Source organism: Mastomys coucha, unplaced genomic scaffold, assembly GCF_008632895.1.
Source record: "Mastomys coucha isolate ucsf_1 unplaced genomic scaffold, UCSF_Mcou_1 pScaffold15, whole genome shotgun sequence".
Taxonomy (NCBI): domain Eukaryota; kingdom Metazoa; phylum Chordata; class Mammalia; order Rodentia; family Muridae; genus Mastomys; species Mastomys coucha.
This window is the reverse complement of record NW_022196897.1, coordinates 122,503,076-122,520,423: the sequence shown is the minus strand read 5'-3', so window position 1 is coordinate 122,520,423 and position 17,348 is coordinate 122,503,076. Positions and strand designations below refer to the sequence as shown.

Sequence of the window (17,348 nt, the reverse complement as noted above, 5' to 3'; positions counted from 1 at the left end):
GCTCTCTGAGAATTTATTTATGCCCTGGAACCGCCAGACTGATGATACATACATGCTTAGACTTCGGTACTGAGTGATTACTTGAATTAACTCCATTTTACAATGCTAAATTTATTTTGTACTGTAGAAAGCTTTAAGCTATTTAAGAGAAACCAGTTTAATTTTGATTTTTTTTTAAAAAACTTGCTCCAACATGTTTCAATTCATCACTGTTTCGATACAGCGGAATGAACTCTCTTGTCTTGACAAACCAAGTGCAGTGATTTCCTCATAAGAGAAAAGAAGAAATTAAAACAATTTCCATATTCCAGTCCCAGCATGCTGCACAGTGCATGTTTTGGCTCCTGAAAAGTTGCTTATTATTCAGAGGGCCATTCACTACCGTTTTGTGGAAGTATTATAGTATGACCTGCCAAGGAGCTTAAAAAACCATGAAGGCTGATACTGATGCTAGGTCATTCTCTTGGGCATAAATGTTTCCTTCCCTATGTGTCTGCCCTAGTCGGGGCTTTTTCTGAAGTCAAAGGCCAATGAGAGGTATAATCTCTGCTGAAATCAAAACATGCCATCAAACATAAAACAATTATACTGTGACCCCATCTTCACCACCAAGATACACATTTTGAGAAGGTCGTCCATCCAGAGATAAACTAGATTCTTCCAACATCAAAATACAGTGACTTTTTGTGTCTTTTTTTTTTTCTTATTGGTGTCTTAGGGGTCACTGCACATGCAGAACACCCCCTTCATCAATGGCCCATGAGTCTTGTTCTTTTTTTTTAAAACTTAAATACATTTCTATACTTCTTCAGAATGAAATAAGGAACAACACTCCGTAGCTGTTCCAGCCCCAAGTGCCTTTTTACACTTCACAAGTCATATGCATATCTTGGTGAGTTAACCTCCAGTGGCAAAGAAAGCAATCATGAAAGAAAAATCACAGATTATTCCTATACTGTTTTGTTTGTTTGTTTTGAGACAAGGTCTCACTATGTAGTTTTGGCTGTCTGCTAACTTATTATGTAGACTAGTCTGGTCTCCAAATCAGAGATCTACCTGCCTCTGCCTCCCAAGTGCTAGGATTAAAGACATGTCCCACCAGGCCAGCTTTTCCATGCTTTTAAATTGGGGAAGGAGGGAGAAAGAAAGAAAATACAAAAAGACCTAACCAACTTTCATCTATTAAAATGTCATTTGACAGTACATGAAGGTGGCTTAGCATCTCAGATAATGAGAAAAGTCTTGAGTTTAGTTACCAACGGAACTGGATGAACATTCCCTCTAAGTATCACAATCACAGGGACCTGAATATAAATTTAATTTGGAGGATGAATGGGTTGAAGAACTTGGTTTGACTATCAAGCCTGACAGTGTCTTAGACTTTCAAATGCCAAATTGCTACAGTAATTAAGAATATAAAAACTCATACCATTTCCAACAGTAGACAATACTTAATGTCCTACCTGATTAAGTAACAAAGCATTTGGGATTAATTTTCCCCCTTTACCCATATAATCAAAGAATTGTAAAACCATTCAAGAAACAAGAGATGGAAAGGTGTTTCAAACATGCTGAAGGAAAATGATTAAGGGCAAAATTCCTTAAACATATGGCAGAGTGTGGGAACCTAGAGCTCTGTTAATCCTGTTAAAATCCATTGTGCATGAAGGCTGTGACAAAGGCCACATCTATCTACAACCCTAACAGACTATATTTTTTTTAAATCATTGGTCACAATAATCACTATTTCCTATAATATAATAGAACAGACTTGAAAGTAAAACATTTCTTGAAAGCACATCCTTTGTACGTACAATTAAGTACAAAATATGACCTTAGCCATTAAACAATTAAAATCCCGTCTGCTCCAGGTCATAGTATCTTCGCTCTGGAGAGGGAAGCACCCTCTGTGCTCTGAGTGAGCTGCTTCTTAGTGTACAATGGTGACTACTCATGTTTCCATTGAGGACTCAGCATCTTAGAATCAGCTCTCAAGAAAACAAAACACTAGGTGGGAAAGGAAAGAAATACCAGCAGCAAGTAGTTTCTGGTCCTTTGAGGTTGAAGTGACCAGATGAAACGTCCAGGTTGACAACTTTGGCTTCCTGTCTTTCTTGAGAGTTGGCTACACAGCTGAATAGAACATTTAAATACCCTGGGAAATTTTCCAAATTGGGAGCTGGAATGGCCATTGCCCTCCGTTTGGATTCTGGTCTGTCTTCAATGTAACCAGAATATGGGAGGTGTGAACAGGGACAGGGTCAAACTTATGCTGCATAGGACACACCTCTCCCATGTCCTCACCTAAGATTGAGCTGAATCACCTCTACATTTCTGGCAACTACAGATGGAACAGCCCTCTAGGCATTGTGTCCGTCCTATAGTAGAACCTGGGAACAAAGTGACTCACACACCAAATCCAATCTAAATACTTTACAAATCTGAAGGAAGTACAGGGGTGTACATTTTCACAGGTTGGCCCAGCTGATGGGAGCCATGGTAACTAGGCTGTAGGAAGTCAGTTCTAGGGAACTGTTTTCAACTGTAGTCTATTTCAGAATCACAGTTCCTCATTCCATAAGTCTGAGACCCCAATACCTGCATTCTTCACAGAACCACATGCTGACACTGCTGACTTAAACTCTTAATGGTCAGCTACTCAGTTTGAGGAGTAAGAGAACTGCAGCCCAAGAACTGGCCCACAGTACCTGGTTTGTTCTCTCTCTCTCTCTCTCTCTCTCTCTTTCTCTCTCTCTCTGTCTTCCATCAGGAGGTCTTCATAGTGATGGGGTGAGAAGGCCACCAACATTACTGATTTCTCCTTGGGGTCCTAGATACATAGTTTACTCCTTGACCAGTGGATGGCTCTTTGTCAACACAGTATTTTCTGGAGACAGTTATAAATATGATGAGACAGTAACAAGCCTGTTAGGAAAACAGCCTCTAGGAGGTGACTGTGAAGGCCAATTCCAACACAAACAGTTTTACAAAAAGATTTACGTGTATGTGTGTTTTGCCTGGTATATATGCCTACCATGGGCATGCCTGGTGCTCATGGAGGTCAAAGAGGGTGTTGGGTCTTCTGGATCTGGAGTGAAGATGGTTGTGAGTCACCTTGTGCTTGGAACCTAACCTGGGTCCTCTGCAAGAGCACTAAGTGCTCTTAAAAGCTGAGACATAACTCCAGGTCCTAACTATCTCTTTATTTAAAGTAACTGCCCTAATTTCTTCCAGTACCCCAGGTACTGTATACTCAGTTTTTCTTGCTACTACATCCTCTGCTGTAACTTTGCAATTTCTTTCTTTTCTTGCTGGGGCCGCCCTGAACTGTAGCTAATCTTTCAGTAATTGCAGCTGAACTGGTTTGCTGTGCCTGCCTTGGGTTGTTTGTCATAAGATGTCTGGAGGAGAGATTTTCCAAAGCATGTAACTCTTCCTTAGCTGTGGCTTTTGCCAAATCTTGTTTCAAAAGCAACCCAGGATCTGACAACTCTAAGGCTGGCAAAACCCTGCCAGCTGTGCTCCTTTCCCCTGCCTGGTCCTCAGGGACTAATCCTTCACTTCCAAGAGAAACTCTCCTGCGGTGGTCAGCGTCTTCCACAGAGCCACAATTCCTGCGTTTCTGCTGTGTCTTGGCTGCTCTCGGACTTTGCTTTGGACCTGGTGATGCTGACTCATAGTTGTACACAGGGCTCCTGCTTAGAAGCCCCATCTTTAACCACTCCCCAGGATGAAGTTGCTGCTGGCTGTGAGTGTCTCCTGGCTGAGTCTGAGAAACATTTTCCAGCTTTTGAACAGGAAGCTCCTGGTGGCTCTTGGCTGCTCTTATGTCATCTTGTGCTTGACCCACAGATTCTGACAGGAGAATGGCTGAGGCATCCCTTGTCTGTGGTACTGCAGTAATAACTGAGTCACTAGATCTTCCCACGAGGTTCCCGCTGGGCGGTGGTTTGCTCACATCAGTGCCTTTTGATTCAGTTCTTCTCACACTGAAACAGACAAGAAAGATTGTAGAGCATATGAGGTCTGCAATCCTCCAACCCCCCACTCCCAGGGTGTTATTCCTAAGAACAAGGCATGTACCAGCTGGCTTCTCAGCACCCTGGCATATCCAGAAAATCCTCAAAGTGTATGGTGAATACTGATTGTATTAAGTAATAACATCCACATTGTCCACTAAACTAGGATATGTTCTGAATTTTGATTATTTTATTTGATTCATCAGTGGAATCACAATGAATCATTTTAATCAAAGTAAAGAGGTATCCATTTTTAGATGTTAGAGGCAAATACTGCCTGGGGTTGATATACTGACTTTTTGTAGGAGGAAATGCTTAGGTACATCCAAAACACAGTATGTTTGTGCATACCCATGCATGTGCAAAAATATGCATACATACATTTTCTATTTGTAAGTAAATACTAATCTAAAAATTCCCTCATGACATTTTAAGCACACAGCAGGTGCTGGCTTCTATCTATCTATCTATCTATCTATCTATCTATCTATCTATCTATCTATCTCTATCTATCTATATCTATCTCTATCTATCTATCTATCTATCTATCTATCTATCTATCTATCTATCATCTAACCTTCCTCTTCCACAGGATATACAATAAGTAAGACAAACTTTACTTAACTATAAAACAAGCTTCCAGGGAAGGACAGAAACTTCACAAGAAACTGAGAGACTTAAGCCCTTAATTTTGGCAAAGAGTTGACAACAATACATTTACAAATAGCAAGAAACTTCTTCAACCACTAAATTCAAGTGTTGAAGCTGGAATATTTACTTTGGCTAAGCTTTGTGGAAAAAACCATAAATATGTTGCTGTAAGGGGCCCAAGGGCTGTTATAATTACATTAAAGTCGGAACAAGCATCTTACAAAAGGAATGTAGTTTTTAGGTCTGTCTGCAGTTGCCTCAAGAGCTGTGTGAAACACACCACCAGTAGGTGCTTTTCATCTTCAAAGAGCTTGTAATTAATCACTTCTTGCAACACACCTGTGAAGCAAGGAGTCTATTCCCACTGTCCAGAAAGCAAGAGCAACAGGAAGGTGGGAAGGACATGTATTAATAAATGGCTGTGGGTACAACCAATGAGAGAGGGGCTTCTGATTAGGTTTCATATGCACTGTCATTAAGTGACAGACTCTTCTAGTGATACAACTATCCATGCAGGCAGTCAGAAAATGAGACACAGGAAACATGCTGGACCTACATTTCCTTCAGAGCGTTCCTCTTGAGCTTTGTACCAGGAGAAGGGGAACTCTTTGCACACTCAGCAAAATAATCAGACAGTCCATGGAAGGCTTTTTTTGTCTACTCCAAAAGATAACAAAGATTCAAACATGAGTCTATTAGTTGAAAACAGTTACACGAGGAAGGCTCAGATGAACAGCTTTATTTTGTAAATATTAAATAAAAGAGACTGCTGTGCTTGGCTTTTTCAACTGCTTTCACTTGGGTATTTTTTGGGGTGGGTCACAAGTGCTTTTGTATTCTTGTCTACTCCATTCATGCACTAATATGTACCATTCAAAACCATAATGTAAAACTGCGGATCCCAAGCCATCTAGAACAATATCTGGTATCTCTGTGGCTCCAAACCCCAGAGAGCAGAGTCCCTGAGCCAGTGGCAGCATGGTTGTGAGAAGTCAGTGCCGGCATCCTGACAATCCTGAGATTTTCTCCATATTTCCCTTATTTACCAATATAGCCTCTGCTAACATTAAAACAGTATCAACTTAAACTTTTTAATACTGGTATGTTTTTAAAATGGAGTTTTTCAATCTTGCTTACCAAACAAACAAAAGAACCTAACAGTCTTTGCCTTTTTATAGTAGTCACAGCTATGGTTTTATACAGATTATCTGCCTTTAAAAAACATAACCATGAAGCTTCATAAAGAGGTAACTACAAAATTTAAAAGTCTGCCAATCTTTGCCAGAGCTGACCCATGTAATGTTTTTGGAATTTCATCCCTTAGGTTAGAAGCTGATGGTGCAGATAAGGTGTTATCAGCTCTTGTTGTCTAGGATACTAAGCATTCTTCCAGGTCAAATTCCTATGAAATGTTGTGACCCACGAGGAACAGTTTGGTACCTATCAATAGGTCTTTGTTTAAAGTAGGCTTTCATAAGGGATCAGTAGTGACAGTCCCTGAGATTCTGGAAGATGGCAGCCAAATGTATTATTCCAGTGTATCTCCAAAGCCTTGGTTTAATTGGACCTCACAATACTAGTTTGTAGAGTCCATGAACTCTCAGCCATGACTGTGGCTTCAGACCTGGGCTAGGACCTTTCAAAGGCATGTCCACTTGTAACCTGAATTGGTTGTAATGGTCAGTGAACAAAGTATAACTGGCTTTATTGGATTATACTGTATTGTAATATGTCATTTTTGTTTGTTGTTTCCTAAAATTAATTTTTAGAAAAAGAATACTTCAAGTTAAGTCAGAGGAGGGAGGCAAAGAGGGGAGACTGAGAGAGATTGGGAGAGATGGAGATTTATGTGTGAAACACTTCTAAACATGTCCTGCATGCCCTGTAAATACAGTCGATTTCCCCTCACAGCCACACCCTGTAAATGCTGTATTTTCAGAGCTGAACAATTAACATAAGGAGCATGAGTCAGGCTTTGAACAACTCTGTGGGAACCAGAAAGCCTTTTGCTATTAGGAATGATGTAAATTCCCCAAGGCTGGAAGAAGCCCACAATGGAAGGCAGACAGGGTCATAAATAACAACAATGGGTTCTGCATCCACTGTATCAAGTGTGGTACAGCGATAGCGACAGGCTCTTAAAATCTCAATCTCAGTGTGGATTCAGCCACTGACTTAGTTATGTCTAAAAAGCACATGTATTTCCTCTGGGAACTTCAAAAAAAAATGTCTTTAAGAAATACAGCAGTCTATTCTTGTCTTAAAGTCCTCCAACAACGGGGTCAGGGATGTCTTTGGAAGAAAAGTGTGTGTGTGTGTGTGGGGGGGTGCAGCGGCGGGGATGTCCAGTTCAGAAGTATAAAACCTGTGACTTCATAAAAAAGAAAGAATGGGGGAGAAAAGGGGAAGAGAGAGGGAGACAAGATGGAGTAAGAAAGGGGAACGCAGGGAGAGAGAGAACTCTCTCTCTCTCTCTCTCTCTCTCTCTCTCTCTCTCTCTCTCTCGTACACACTCAGCAAGGCTGGTCTTTAAATTAAAACCACATTTGGCAATTTGTTGAAGGAGGCACATTTACATTTGTATGAAGACTGGGTGGGCAGGAAAAAAAAAGATTATTCTTCTTCCTCAGTCCTTGAACTGTCCAGACTCATTAGACCTCTCTTGCTCAAACATTTCTAGGGTCAGTTCACATCCCTTTGTTACTAAATCACAGCTTGTGGTCTCTAGGGCTGTCCCCTTAACTCACTATCCTAAAGAAGCAGCCATCACCTGGGAATATGACTTCCCAAAGGGATTTTCTCCTGATTACTGCTTTTCTAATCTGGCATAAAAATGAAATCTGCCGCTTATCCATAGACAAGACTCCAAGATGCAAACAGATGGAGCACACCAGTCTGGCCGCACTGCTGCTGGAGCATGCAGGGCTGATACCACTACTCCTTAGATTCTGCCTGAGCATTGAGCTGCAAAGAATTCAGACAAATCTATCGTATTCAAAGAGGCTAGCAAGCATTTAACTCTTGGTTCAGAGAAGGCATACTACGGAGGTCAGGTACTTAGGAAGTAGACTAAGCAGGAGGGAGCTTCACAACCTGAAAGCTGGCTGGCCATCTAGGCCAAGGACAAATTCTCCGAGTAGCATTTCTTGGCACACTCTATTCCTAACCACTTAACCAATTCCTACTACTTCTTTTTGTTTCAATTTTGGGTTCTGCATATACATCTTTCTATCTGAGCAAGTATCACAAGAGAAGCAGGACAAGCTACTGCCTCCACAAGTCTAACTGGGAGTACCCTGCCGTCAGTTACTTGTGCAGTCCAGGTAGGTCCTAGGGCAAGGGGTCAGGCCTCTCACTAACTATCTGGAAACCGGTGAAGGCAGTCCAAGCATGTCCTATAATACAGATCCAAAGGAAGGTTGAGCAGGCAAAGTGTGAAAATGCAATGAGGAAGGACATATACCGTGTTGTCTGCTCGGATCTGGGGAACATTCAGTTCCTGAAAGGGAGGGCATCCCCATCAAAACAAGGTCAACAGCTGGCCACACTTGTTACACACAGGTTTGAAATGTCCTTGAATTAATGGTCAATATTCAAGCTATGAGAGCACCTGGAAACTGTGAGGAACCTCTCGGCATTCACCCCATGCTTACCTGACTCACTGAACAGCAATTTTGAACACTGTGGGGTAAATGCGGAAAGGGGTTTGCTTTTGAGTTAGGCCCTCCTTAGAGAGTCTGTAAGACCAGCATGGACTCAAGCAGAAGAGCAGCTGCAGCAGAGGTGCCAAGGCAGGCCCCTCCCCCACTTTGAAAAGAATCCTAGGCCTCATTTCATGGAAGTTCTGATTCACAAGGTCTGAGGTGGGGCTAAGAGAGCTATATTTAGGTTCCCAGGTGATTCACACTCTGCTGATATACATGAAACAACATTCGAGCACAAAAGCAATAGAGAAATTAACTTAACCTGTGCAATGAGATAGACAAGATTTGCAAAGTGTGCTAGTGTTATCCAGCAAAATCACCTTGGGAGCTTGTTAAGAAATGTTACAGATTCCACCCAGAATCTACTGCATTTGTATCCCTAGGTGCTGGGGTCAGGGAAGGTATATTTTAGGCAAGATCCCCAGTGATTCTTATACCCAGCAGAATTAGTGAAGTGCTTTAAAAATACATGGTGCTGGTAACTGAGCAGAATCTAGCAGAATGACCCAATCAGGTATCACTAAACTCCGGCAGACAGAGCCTGGAGCCCTTAGTGAAAAGATGTACACCAATAGGAAAAGGTCTTGTCTCATGGAGCTTCTGTTAACAGGAGAAATAAACAAACATATACAACATGGTTTGTGTGTCCCACCCCTACTCCCCAAATTCAGCTATTGCCAATGTCAATGTTAAGAGGTGATTTAAGTTGTGAAGTTTTGTTCTCATGAGTGACATCAGGTTCTCTTAGAGAGATCTACAGAGGAAGTTCATGCTGGCCTTTCTGTCTTTCATTACATGATGACGTGTTCCCTCCCCTCTCAGATGATGTAGCAGTAAAGTACCAACTTGGAAGCAGAGATCAGACTCTCCCTACACAGAAAAGCCACTGGTCCTTATTCTTGCATGTCTCAGCTCACAATTCATCAAAATACAGTTCTGTTCTTCAGCTGCCAATGCAAACTGGGGAAATCCTTCCATATGGTGTCCAAAGCCACTCAGAGATCTACAGGGGAATGAGTTTGGATAGAAAAGGTACATGAAAAGATGTTGAAGATGCAGAAAAGCAGACAAAGGAACCACCGGTAAGGAAAGAGAACCATTGTGCCCCCAAAGGGAAGAAAAGAAGAGAAATAAAACATGAGTGGATGTGCTGCTAAGAGGAAAACACAGGCCCTTAGATCACAGCAAAGATGAAATGACCTGGACAGGAAGTAGCTGTTGTGGGTGAGAGCAGAGCCTTAAGCACCTACCACAGGTGGAGGGAAATCGAGATGATAATAGACCCAGAACTCTCTAGTACAAACATAACAGGACCTGGACAAGTAACTGAAATTTTTGATAGTCCATTGAAGAAGTAAAAGGAAACTGGTGAAATTAAATTTCAATATGTATTACTTAACAGCATCTATAAAATATTATAACATGTAATCAATATAAAAATATTGAGCCATATTTATACAATGAGTTTATGGCAGTCAGGCATACGTACAGACTTCATACAGTGTATAATTTTCGACTTGCCTTTCAAATGCTTACAGGCAGAATTCAGTCAATGCGAACCACACTGGCCAGAAATGCTTTGGAAGCATTTTTCATTAAGGAAAAGCAGAGAAATGGAGATGCATGCCAATGTTACTCCCAACACAGTCTAGTGAAGCAGGTTTCGTTACTGTTACCACTGCTCAGGGTTGGGTGTTGGTGGTCAGGAACTAAGCAAACAGCATGAAGTGGCAATGCCAAGGACTGGATGACAAATGTAGCTTCTCCTGGGAAAGCTCTGTAGCTGATTATCCAGCATTTCCTTAGAGACAGTGGGACTTCAATATTAGTTGACGTTGGAACTGGGGTGAGATGTGGGGGGCCAGGTCAAACCCTTGGTCACATATAGTCTACTCCTTGCTGAATGGTATTCTTGGTATCTCTTACAACCTTGACTAAACCCTGTACAAGGACTAGATCACTTAACTGCTGTTCACAAGACTTTAAAATTTGTCACATGAGGACAGTCTAATGTTTCCTTCCAGAGGAGTATTTACTACAGTAATATGTTTTTATCACCATGATCATCATCATCATCTTTTGAGAACTGAATCCAGTTTCTCATAGAAAGGTGTCTTCTTCTCACTGTGTTTTATTCACTCCAAGTTAAAATAATAGCTAAACTATATTTTAAAAGCAGGTAATTCACCAAGTATTATGAGGTATACTCAAAGTCACTGATCCTCATTTCTCATGATCTGCTAAGATGATCTGTGTAGGGTTTATCAGCAAAGAAAGTGGCAGAGAGCACAAAGCTGACTGATGGCATAGCCCAGGGACTCACACTCAGCACTGGCTTGTCCCAGGGCCAGTTTTACAACCCCAATGGCCTGCTTTCATTTTTGCTTTTAAGTATGGAGAGGTAGATGAAGCATACTTTGGAAACTAGGAAGTGTTGGCACTATTTTTCTTGACATTGTTGCTTAAAACAAACAACAAATAATAAATGTGATGTATTCACAAATCCTACAGTTTATGAAAAGGAAAAGATGCTTTCTATACCTAAAGAAATTCATAATTGGCAAAGTCCTTTTCCCGACATTTTATCCATATGGCCGCCCTAGGCAGTGGTTCTCTTCTCTGCAGAGTGGCCTACACATCATTTGCTGTCATCATGGGACGGAGAGGTAGATAGGTAACTAGGTAACTCTGAATCAAAAGTCCTTTGCATCAGTCCCTTCTAGTCACCATCTGGGTAAGAGATTTGGAAAACTAATTTGTCTTTGTTGAGCATCAATTTCTTTTCCTGTTTTTTTAAAAAAGCCATGGTTGTTGTCTTAGTTAGGGTTTCTGTTGCTTCACTAAAACATCTTGACCAGAGCAGCCTGGGAGGAAAGGGTTTAGTTCATCTTAAATTTCTGTATCCTAGCCCATTAGGAAGTCAGAGCAGGTACTGAGGAGGCCAGGGAGGAATGCTGCTTACTGCTGCGCTCCTTGGGGCTTCCTCACCCAGCTTTCTTACACCATCCAGGACCACCAGCCGAGAGGTGGCACTGCCCAGAGCAAGGTGGGTTGTATCACATTGATCATCAATTAAGAAAATGCACCACAGGCTTTCCACAGGCCAACTGGGTGGAAGCATTTTCTCTTTAAGGTTTTCTCTTCTAAAATGACTCCAGCTTGTGTCAAGTTGATATAAAACTAGCCGGCACAGCTGCCTTGGGTAGAAGTCTGTTCATTTTCCCCCTGGGAAGAAAAGGCCTAGAGATGCCAGGATCAAGCACCATATACAGGCAGAGAACAGAGCCAGCACAGAGGCTGGCAGAACTAACAGTAGTGAGAAACTGAGTTTTCAGAATACTCTGTCTCTGATCAAGCTGCACTTAAAGTTTAGAGTTGTCAGGGACATCAGTAAAAAGTTCCTTCCCCTATGCTATTTGCAGTTGCCCTGCCCATCTGTTAAAAACGAAAAGTTTCAAGATTCACAGAATCTTCTCTTCTTAGTTGGTTGTACTTTATAAGTTATTGTAGGTGCCAGGCCCCTGCACTCTGCCAGCAACACTTTCTATAAACAATAAGAGCTGAGTAAAAGTTTAATACATCATACCTGTTTATTTAGGGAACAGTATTAACGTATAAAGCTGAAAGCATTAACGTATCTATTACTTTAGTGCAGTGCCACTGGTTTTCAGGTACAACGATGTTCTGAAGTGTGACACAGTATGGAAGGCTGAAGTGGTTAGAGAGAGGCAGCTGAAATGAGGCTCCTACATGAGAATACACCATCTCAGACCACAGTGTGGTGTGGCCATGCCACACATGGGGTTCTAGCATGGAGGAGGAAGTACCCTCCAAAGTTCATTTCTAATATTTTCTTATCTATTAATAAGTTAAAAAATAAAAGGGGGAAACAGATGGAACAGGATCATAACAAAAGGAAAGACATAGTTGGTATACTCTCAGTATCAGTATAAACTCAAAGGAATGGAAGCAAGACATAAAAGGAGGTGGCATCTGATGACTGCAGGGCTGATGTCGTTTTTTTTCCTAAGGACAATGGAAGCAGATGTGTGCTGTGTTACTTTAGGCAAAGCAGGAGGGACAGGGAGCAGCAGCTGTTAAGTGGGCTGCCCTTCTTCATTTCAAAGGTTCTGTGATGTCCCTCTAGGCCTTTCCCTTTTCTACTTCAGTGAAAGGGTGGATCTCAAGGGGAGCGAGAACCAGGCTTGTGGACTGTGCTGGATCCATAGACACAAATACTATGGATTTTTCCTTTAAAGTAATTTAACATTTTCTTTGTAGGGCTGAGTATGTAGCTCACTTTAGGCAAGTGCTTCCTAAGTACTCATGAAGCCCTAGGTTCGTGCCCCAGTACTATACAATCTGGCCGTGGGGGTACACATGGGAAACCCAGCTCTGAGGAGAAGGAAGCAGCAGGGCTGGGAGATCAAGATTATTCTCTGCTACACAGTGAGTCTGAGGCCAGCCTAGGATACATGAGATCCTGTCTTAAGAAAGAGAGAAAAAAGAAAAAAAAATTCTTCCCTTTGAAGTGTGACCAAGAAACTGTTATATACAAATCAAGGGAAATACCTGTAATTTGCTGCAAAGAATGTAGCCCTAAAGGTTGTATTTGTAAAAAAAATCAAGGAAGTTATCATGTAGGAAGTATACACTTCACAGGGACTTTCCAGTTTACATTCACCTCCCCTCGAGAACCTAAAAATCAATCTTGACCAACCTGAGGCTACTGTTGAGTCTCTGGTGCAGACAAGTATGACAAAACATGGTATTTTAAAGAATATATAGATTTGGGTCTGTAGCTGTCACAGGGACCTACTGACCACAATTAGAGTTATATATGAAATTCACTTAACTTTGATCAGATAAATATTAAAATACACTGTGAGTTACCTTAGGGAAACCTGGCTTATCTCCATGGTCCCCTTGTTAAAAAGTACCTCCTCTACAACCCTTCATTCAGGGTGCAGGCTGCTGTGATTTCTCATGTGGTTAAGTCAAGATTGGACAGGAACGGAGAGGAGAGTGGTAGGTATGATGTGTTCCACACATGCAGGTAGTAGGGCTATCTAAAAGACAGCTAAAAGAAGCCTGGATATTAGTGGGAAAGTGGCAAAAAAGGCCAGAAAAAGACATCACAGTCATCTTATCTTATTTCAAATTTCTTTCTAGAGCTGGCCCTCTGCCTAGGGTTATGGAAGAAATAGCTCTTGCTATTTTCCTTGACCACAATCAGGGTCCCTCTTTCCAAGACTCATATCTCCTGATAGGAACAGCTTTTTTGGAATTGTCTGGGAACCTCATCCCTATCATGATATCATTTCCTTAGGAAAATGAGTATGGATTCTAAATCATCTATTTATTAATGTATTTTCCAAATACAACCCCATTCACACACTGGATTTTACCTATGCTGTCACTGTGGATATTCTGTGGTACACAGACTCCTAGAAATTTAGGCCTGAAAAGTCTGCTATCTTCCAACCCCTAAGACTTTAGAGAAAGGACTGGCTTTACCCTCCAGACTGTCATCCCAGCAGGAATCTACTGACAGCTGCTGTAGTTCCTAGGTGCTTAGCTGGATAGTCTCTGCAACTGGTCAATAGAGTGCCCAGGACAGCTGGCCACATAGGGGCTTATCACTTAGCCTTTTGCAGTTTGTGTAGTTGCAAAATACAGCTGAGATTAAGTAGAAGCACACACAAAAAAGGGCCTAACTTCTTGGGAGAATATTATGTGCAGATGGGAATTACCAAGTATTACTCTCAAGTCTAGACCACGAAGAAGACATATGATCATTCACTAATCTAGCAGTGTGGCATTTATACAAACTCTTCTCTGGGGAAAAAGGAAATGATGGTGATAATAATTAGTATACACAAGTGCTTCAGCATTTATAAGCCACGTTAATATTTATTATTTCACTTGACTGGTAGGAAAATTTAGCAAGGCATGTATTGTAGCATATCACATTTACCTCTGTGGACCAAGTCAGAGGCTGGTTTCTGAAGGCCAAATGCTGTGTTTGAGGTTTGCCAGCAAGTGATGGGGGGATGCAGTGGTTAAGGCCAGGTCTTTATATTAAGTCCAAAACCCTTTCTTCTGTTCTATTCCACACTATGCTTTTCCTAATTTATCGGTAGTATAATTGGTCCCTGAAACAAATTTCATGTCTCTGAACATAGAAGCAACATTATGCAAAACAAGGATTAGAGGGCCAGATATGTCATTTTCTATTACCTTAGCTAATTATTAATCTTAGAGTCTTTTTTAATTCAGTAGTGGGCAGGTTACCTTCAGGTAGTGAAATACAACATATGTCATTTGCAATACTATTTAAAATTTGTGAGACTTTTATTATTAAGAAAGAAGAATAAGATCTCAGATTACTATAATGAGTATGCAATATTTAATCTTTAAAAATGATCTCAGCTAAGAAATATATTTTCTTAATTTTCTGTGTCATAGTCTAGAAAAACGAGTCAACAAAAACCATGTTCATAGCTCTGAGTGCCTCCAAAAGGAAACTGGAGAGAGCATACACTAATAGCTTAGCAGCACACCTGAAAGCTCTAGAACAAAAAAAAAAGCAAATACACCCAAGAGGAGTAGATGGCACAAATAATCAAACTCAGGGCTGAAATCAACAAAGTAGAAACAAAAAGAACTATACAAAGAGTCAACAAAACCAGGAGCTGGTTCTTTGAGAAAATCGACAAGATAGATAAACCCTTAGCCAGACTAACCAGAGCGCACAGAAACAATATCCAAATTAACAAAATCAGTAATGAAAAGGGAGATATAACAACAAAAACTGAGGAAATTCAAAAAATCATCAGATCCTACTATAAAAGCCTATATTCAACATAACTAGAAAACCTGGATGAAATGAGCAAATTTCTAGACAGATACCAAATACCTACTAAATAAGGATCAGATAAACCATCTAAACAGTCCCATAACCCCTAAAGAAATATAAGCAGTCATTAAAAAAAAAAAAAAAAAAAAAAAAAAAAAAAAGGGCCAGGACCAGATGGGTTTAGTGAATCTATCAGACCTTCAATGAAGACCTAATACCAATTGTCTTCAAACTATCTCACAAAAATAGAAACAGAAGGAATACTACCCAATTTGTTCTACGAAGCCACAGTTATGCTGCATATTCTCCCTTGGAGATGGAATGATTTCTGTCTAATAAGGAACTTGTCCCTTTCATAGAGACTTTTTCTACTTCTAGCATGTTTAATGCTCCAAATAGATTTTAAAAACTGGTTGAATGCATATTACTTTTAGCTTCAGAAGATATCATGCATATTTAAGAGGCATTTAATGGTTATAAATTATTTTAATTACTTAAAAAATGTCAATACTGAGTTGTATATTTTAAAATAAAGTTTTATTAGTTTAACAAAAAAATCAATATGGAAAAGATACAGACTGCTGCCACGTATCAATGATATATACTTGAAAGACAAATGATAAGCTCACTAAGAAATACTCTTGTTTGTTTGTTTTTCTTTTATCCAGCCCTTGCCCCCTCCCAAAGTTCCTCATTCTGCTCTTCCTCCCCTCTGTCCTGGACAGGATGCTCCCCCGCTCCCTGAGGCCTCAAGTCTCTTGAGGAATCAGTGCATCATCTTCAACTGAGGCCAGACAGGCAGTCGTCTGTTACTTGATAAGAATATTTTATATAATAAGTAGAAATATAACATCAAAAGAATATCAATAGGAAAGCAGAAATGAACTAATATAAATAAACAGGATCCTAGCTAAAATAAATATCCATTTACCTTAGTTATTAAGGCTGAAGTAACAATAAAGATTAGGTTAGTAACAACGATTATTTTGGGCTGAGAGTCAAAGGTAATTTTCACTTTCCTTGTGCATATTTGTATTTAATCTTTTGATGCAATGAACATCCAGGATTTTGATAACTACCTGCTAAGGAATAACCAAGTTTGGACTATTAGAAAGTGAGAACTAGTAAAGAAAGAGCCTTTCTTCCAAACTCAAGTCCTTTCCCAAGTGTTGCAGAAATGTCTTGACAGTTCCATGTAATTTATCATAAATCCTAAGTATAAACAGAGGCAAGAATGGCTTCTTCTTAAAGTCTGATACTTCATACAAAACTTGGAAACGTCACAGACTACTTAGCCCCTCACAGGGCATAAAAGTTAGATAGTACACTCAAATTTTTATGTAGTACATTTCTTTTATTTTTTTTTTTAAACTTGTGCTTCTGTTTTAAAAAACATAAGGCCTAAAATGTTTTCTTATAACTTGTTTATTTTCCCTATAATAAAATGACTAGAGTCTACAAGATTGTTGTTACATAAAAAAACCCTACTTTGTGTAAAAATCACATTATAATTCTTATTTAGTGTATTTTTATCCTTTTTTTTTCTTGACAGAAATTCCATGTGAGAAAGGCTTTTTGAGATAATGTGACACTTTCTCTTTCATAAGGCCAGCAGAGGTTGGACTGTGCACAGCTGAAGAGTATAAGACCTATGCTAAATATAATTCAACCTATAGTAGTTTATTGCTTGATACTAATATTTATGTCAATATTACATTCACAAAAGAGAAGGTTTGTTTGTTTTAAACAATAGCCTGGCTTAGGAGATACACTGAACTTAGTGTTTAAATGTTGATTTCCTGGACCTCTTAGCAATCCTTCCATATAGTCTGTGGTACCGAGTGGACCCTGCCCTGGTGTGCGCGCGAGCACACATGTGTATCACTCACATGCTTGACACTATTTTCATAGTTTAGCCACAACTCAGATGAAGGAGAAGATGGAAATCCCCCAATATCTTAGTGCATGGATTTGCTTTTAGGCAGCATTAATATCACGTGTCATTTTCTTATTTCTGATTGGATCTCAGACTTTGACACATTGAAGCTTTAAAACAAAGAGCGGAAGTCTAAATTCTGGGATTTAATCTCTAAATACACAGCTTCTAGGCTATGA

General features: G+C 40.2%; 1 protein-coding gene across 3 annotated transcripts in view; it reads right to left on the bottom strand.

Moving 5' to 3' along the window:
• Slx4ip (SLX4 interacting protein) overlaps positions 1 to 17,348 on the bottom strand; it is a 165,331-nt gene continuing 147,983 nt past the window's right edge. For 2 of the 3 annotated variants that reach the window (XM_031372044.1, XM_031372043.1), the window contains exons 7-8: positions 5,227 to 5,327; positions 1 to 3,989 (exon numbers count right to left, since the gene is read on the bottom strand). In XM_031372044.1, coding sequence (XP_031227904.1) covers positions 3,254 to 3,989; positions 5,227 to 5,327 — 837 coding nt within the window. In that variant the 3' untranslated portion in view covers positions 1 to 3,253. The remainder of the gene's footprint in view (positions 3,990 to 5,226; positions 5,328 to 17,348) is intronic. The other variant, XM_031372045.1, reaches the window with a different exon arrangement.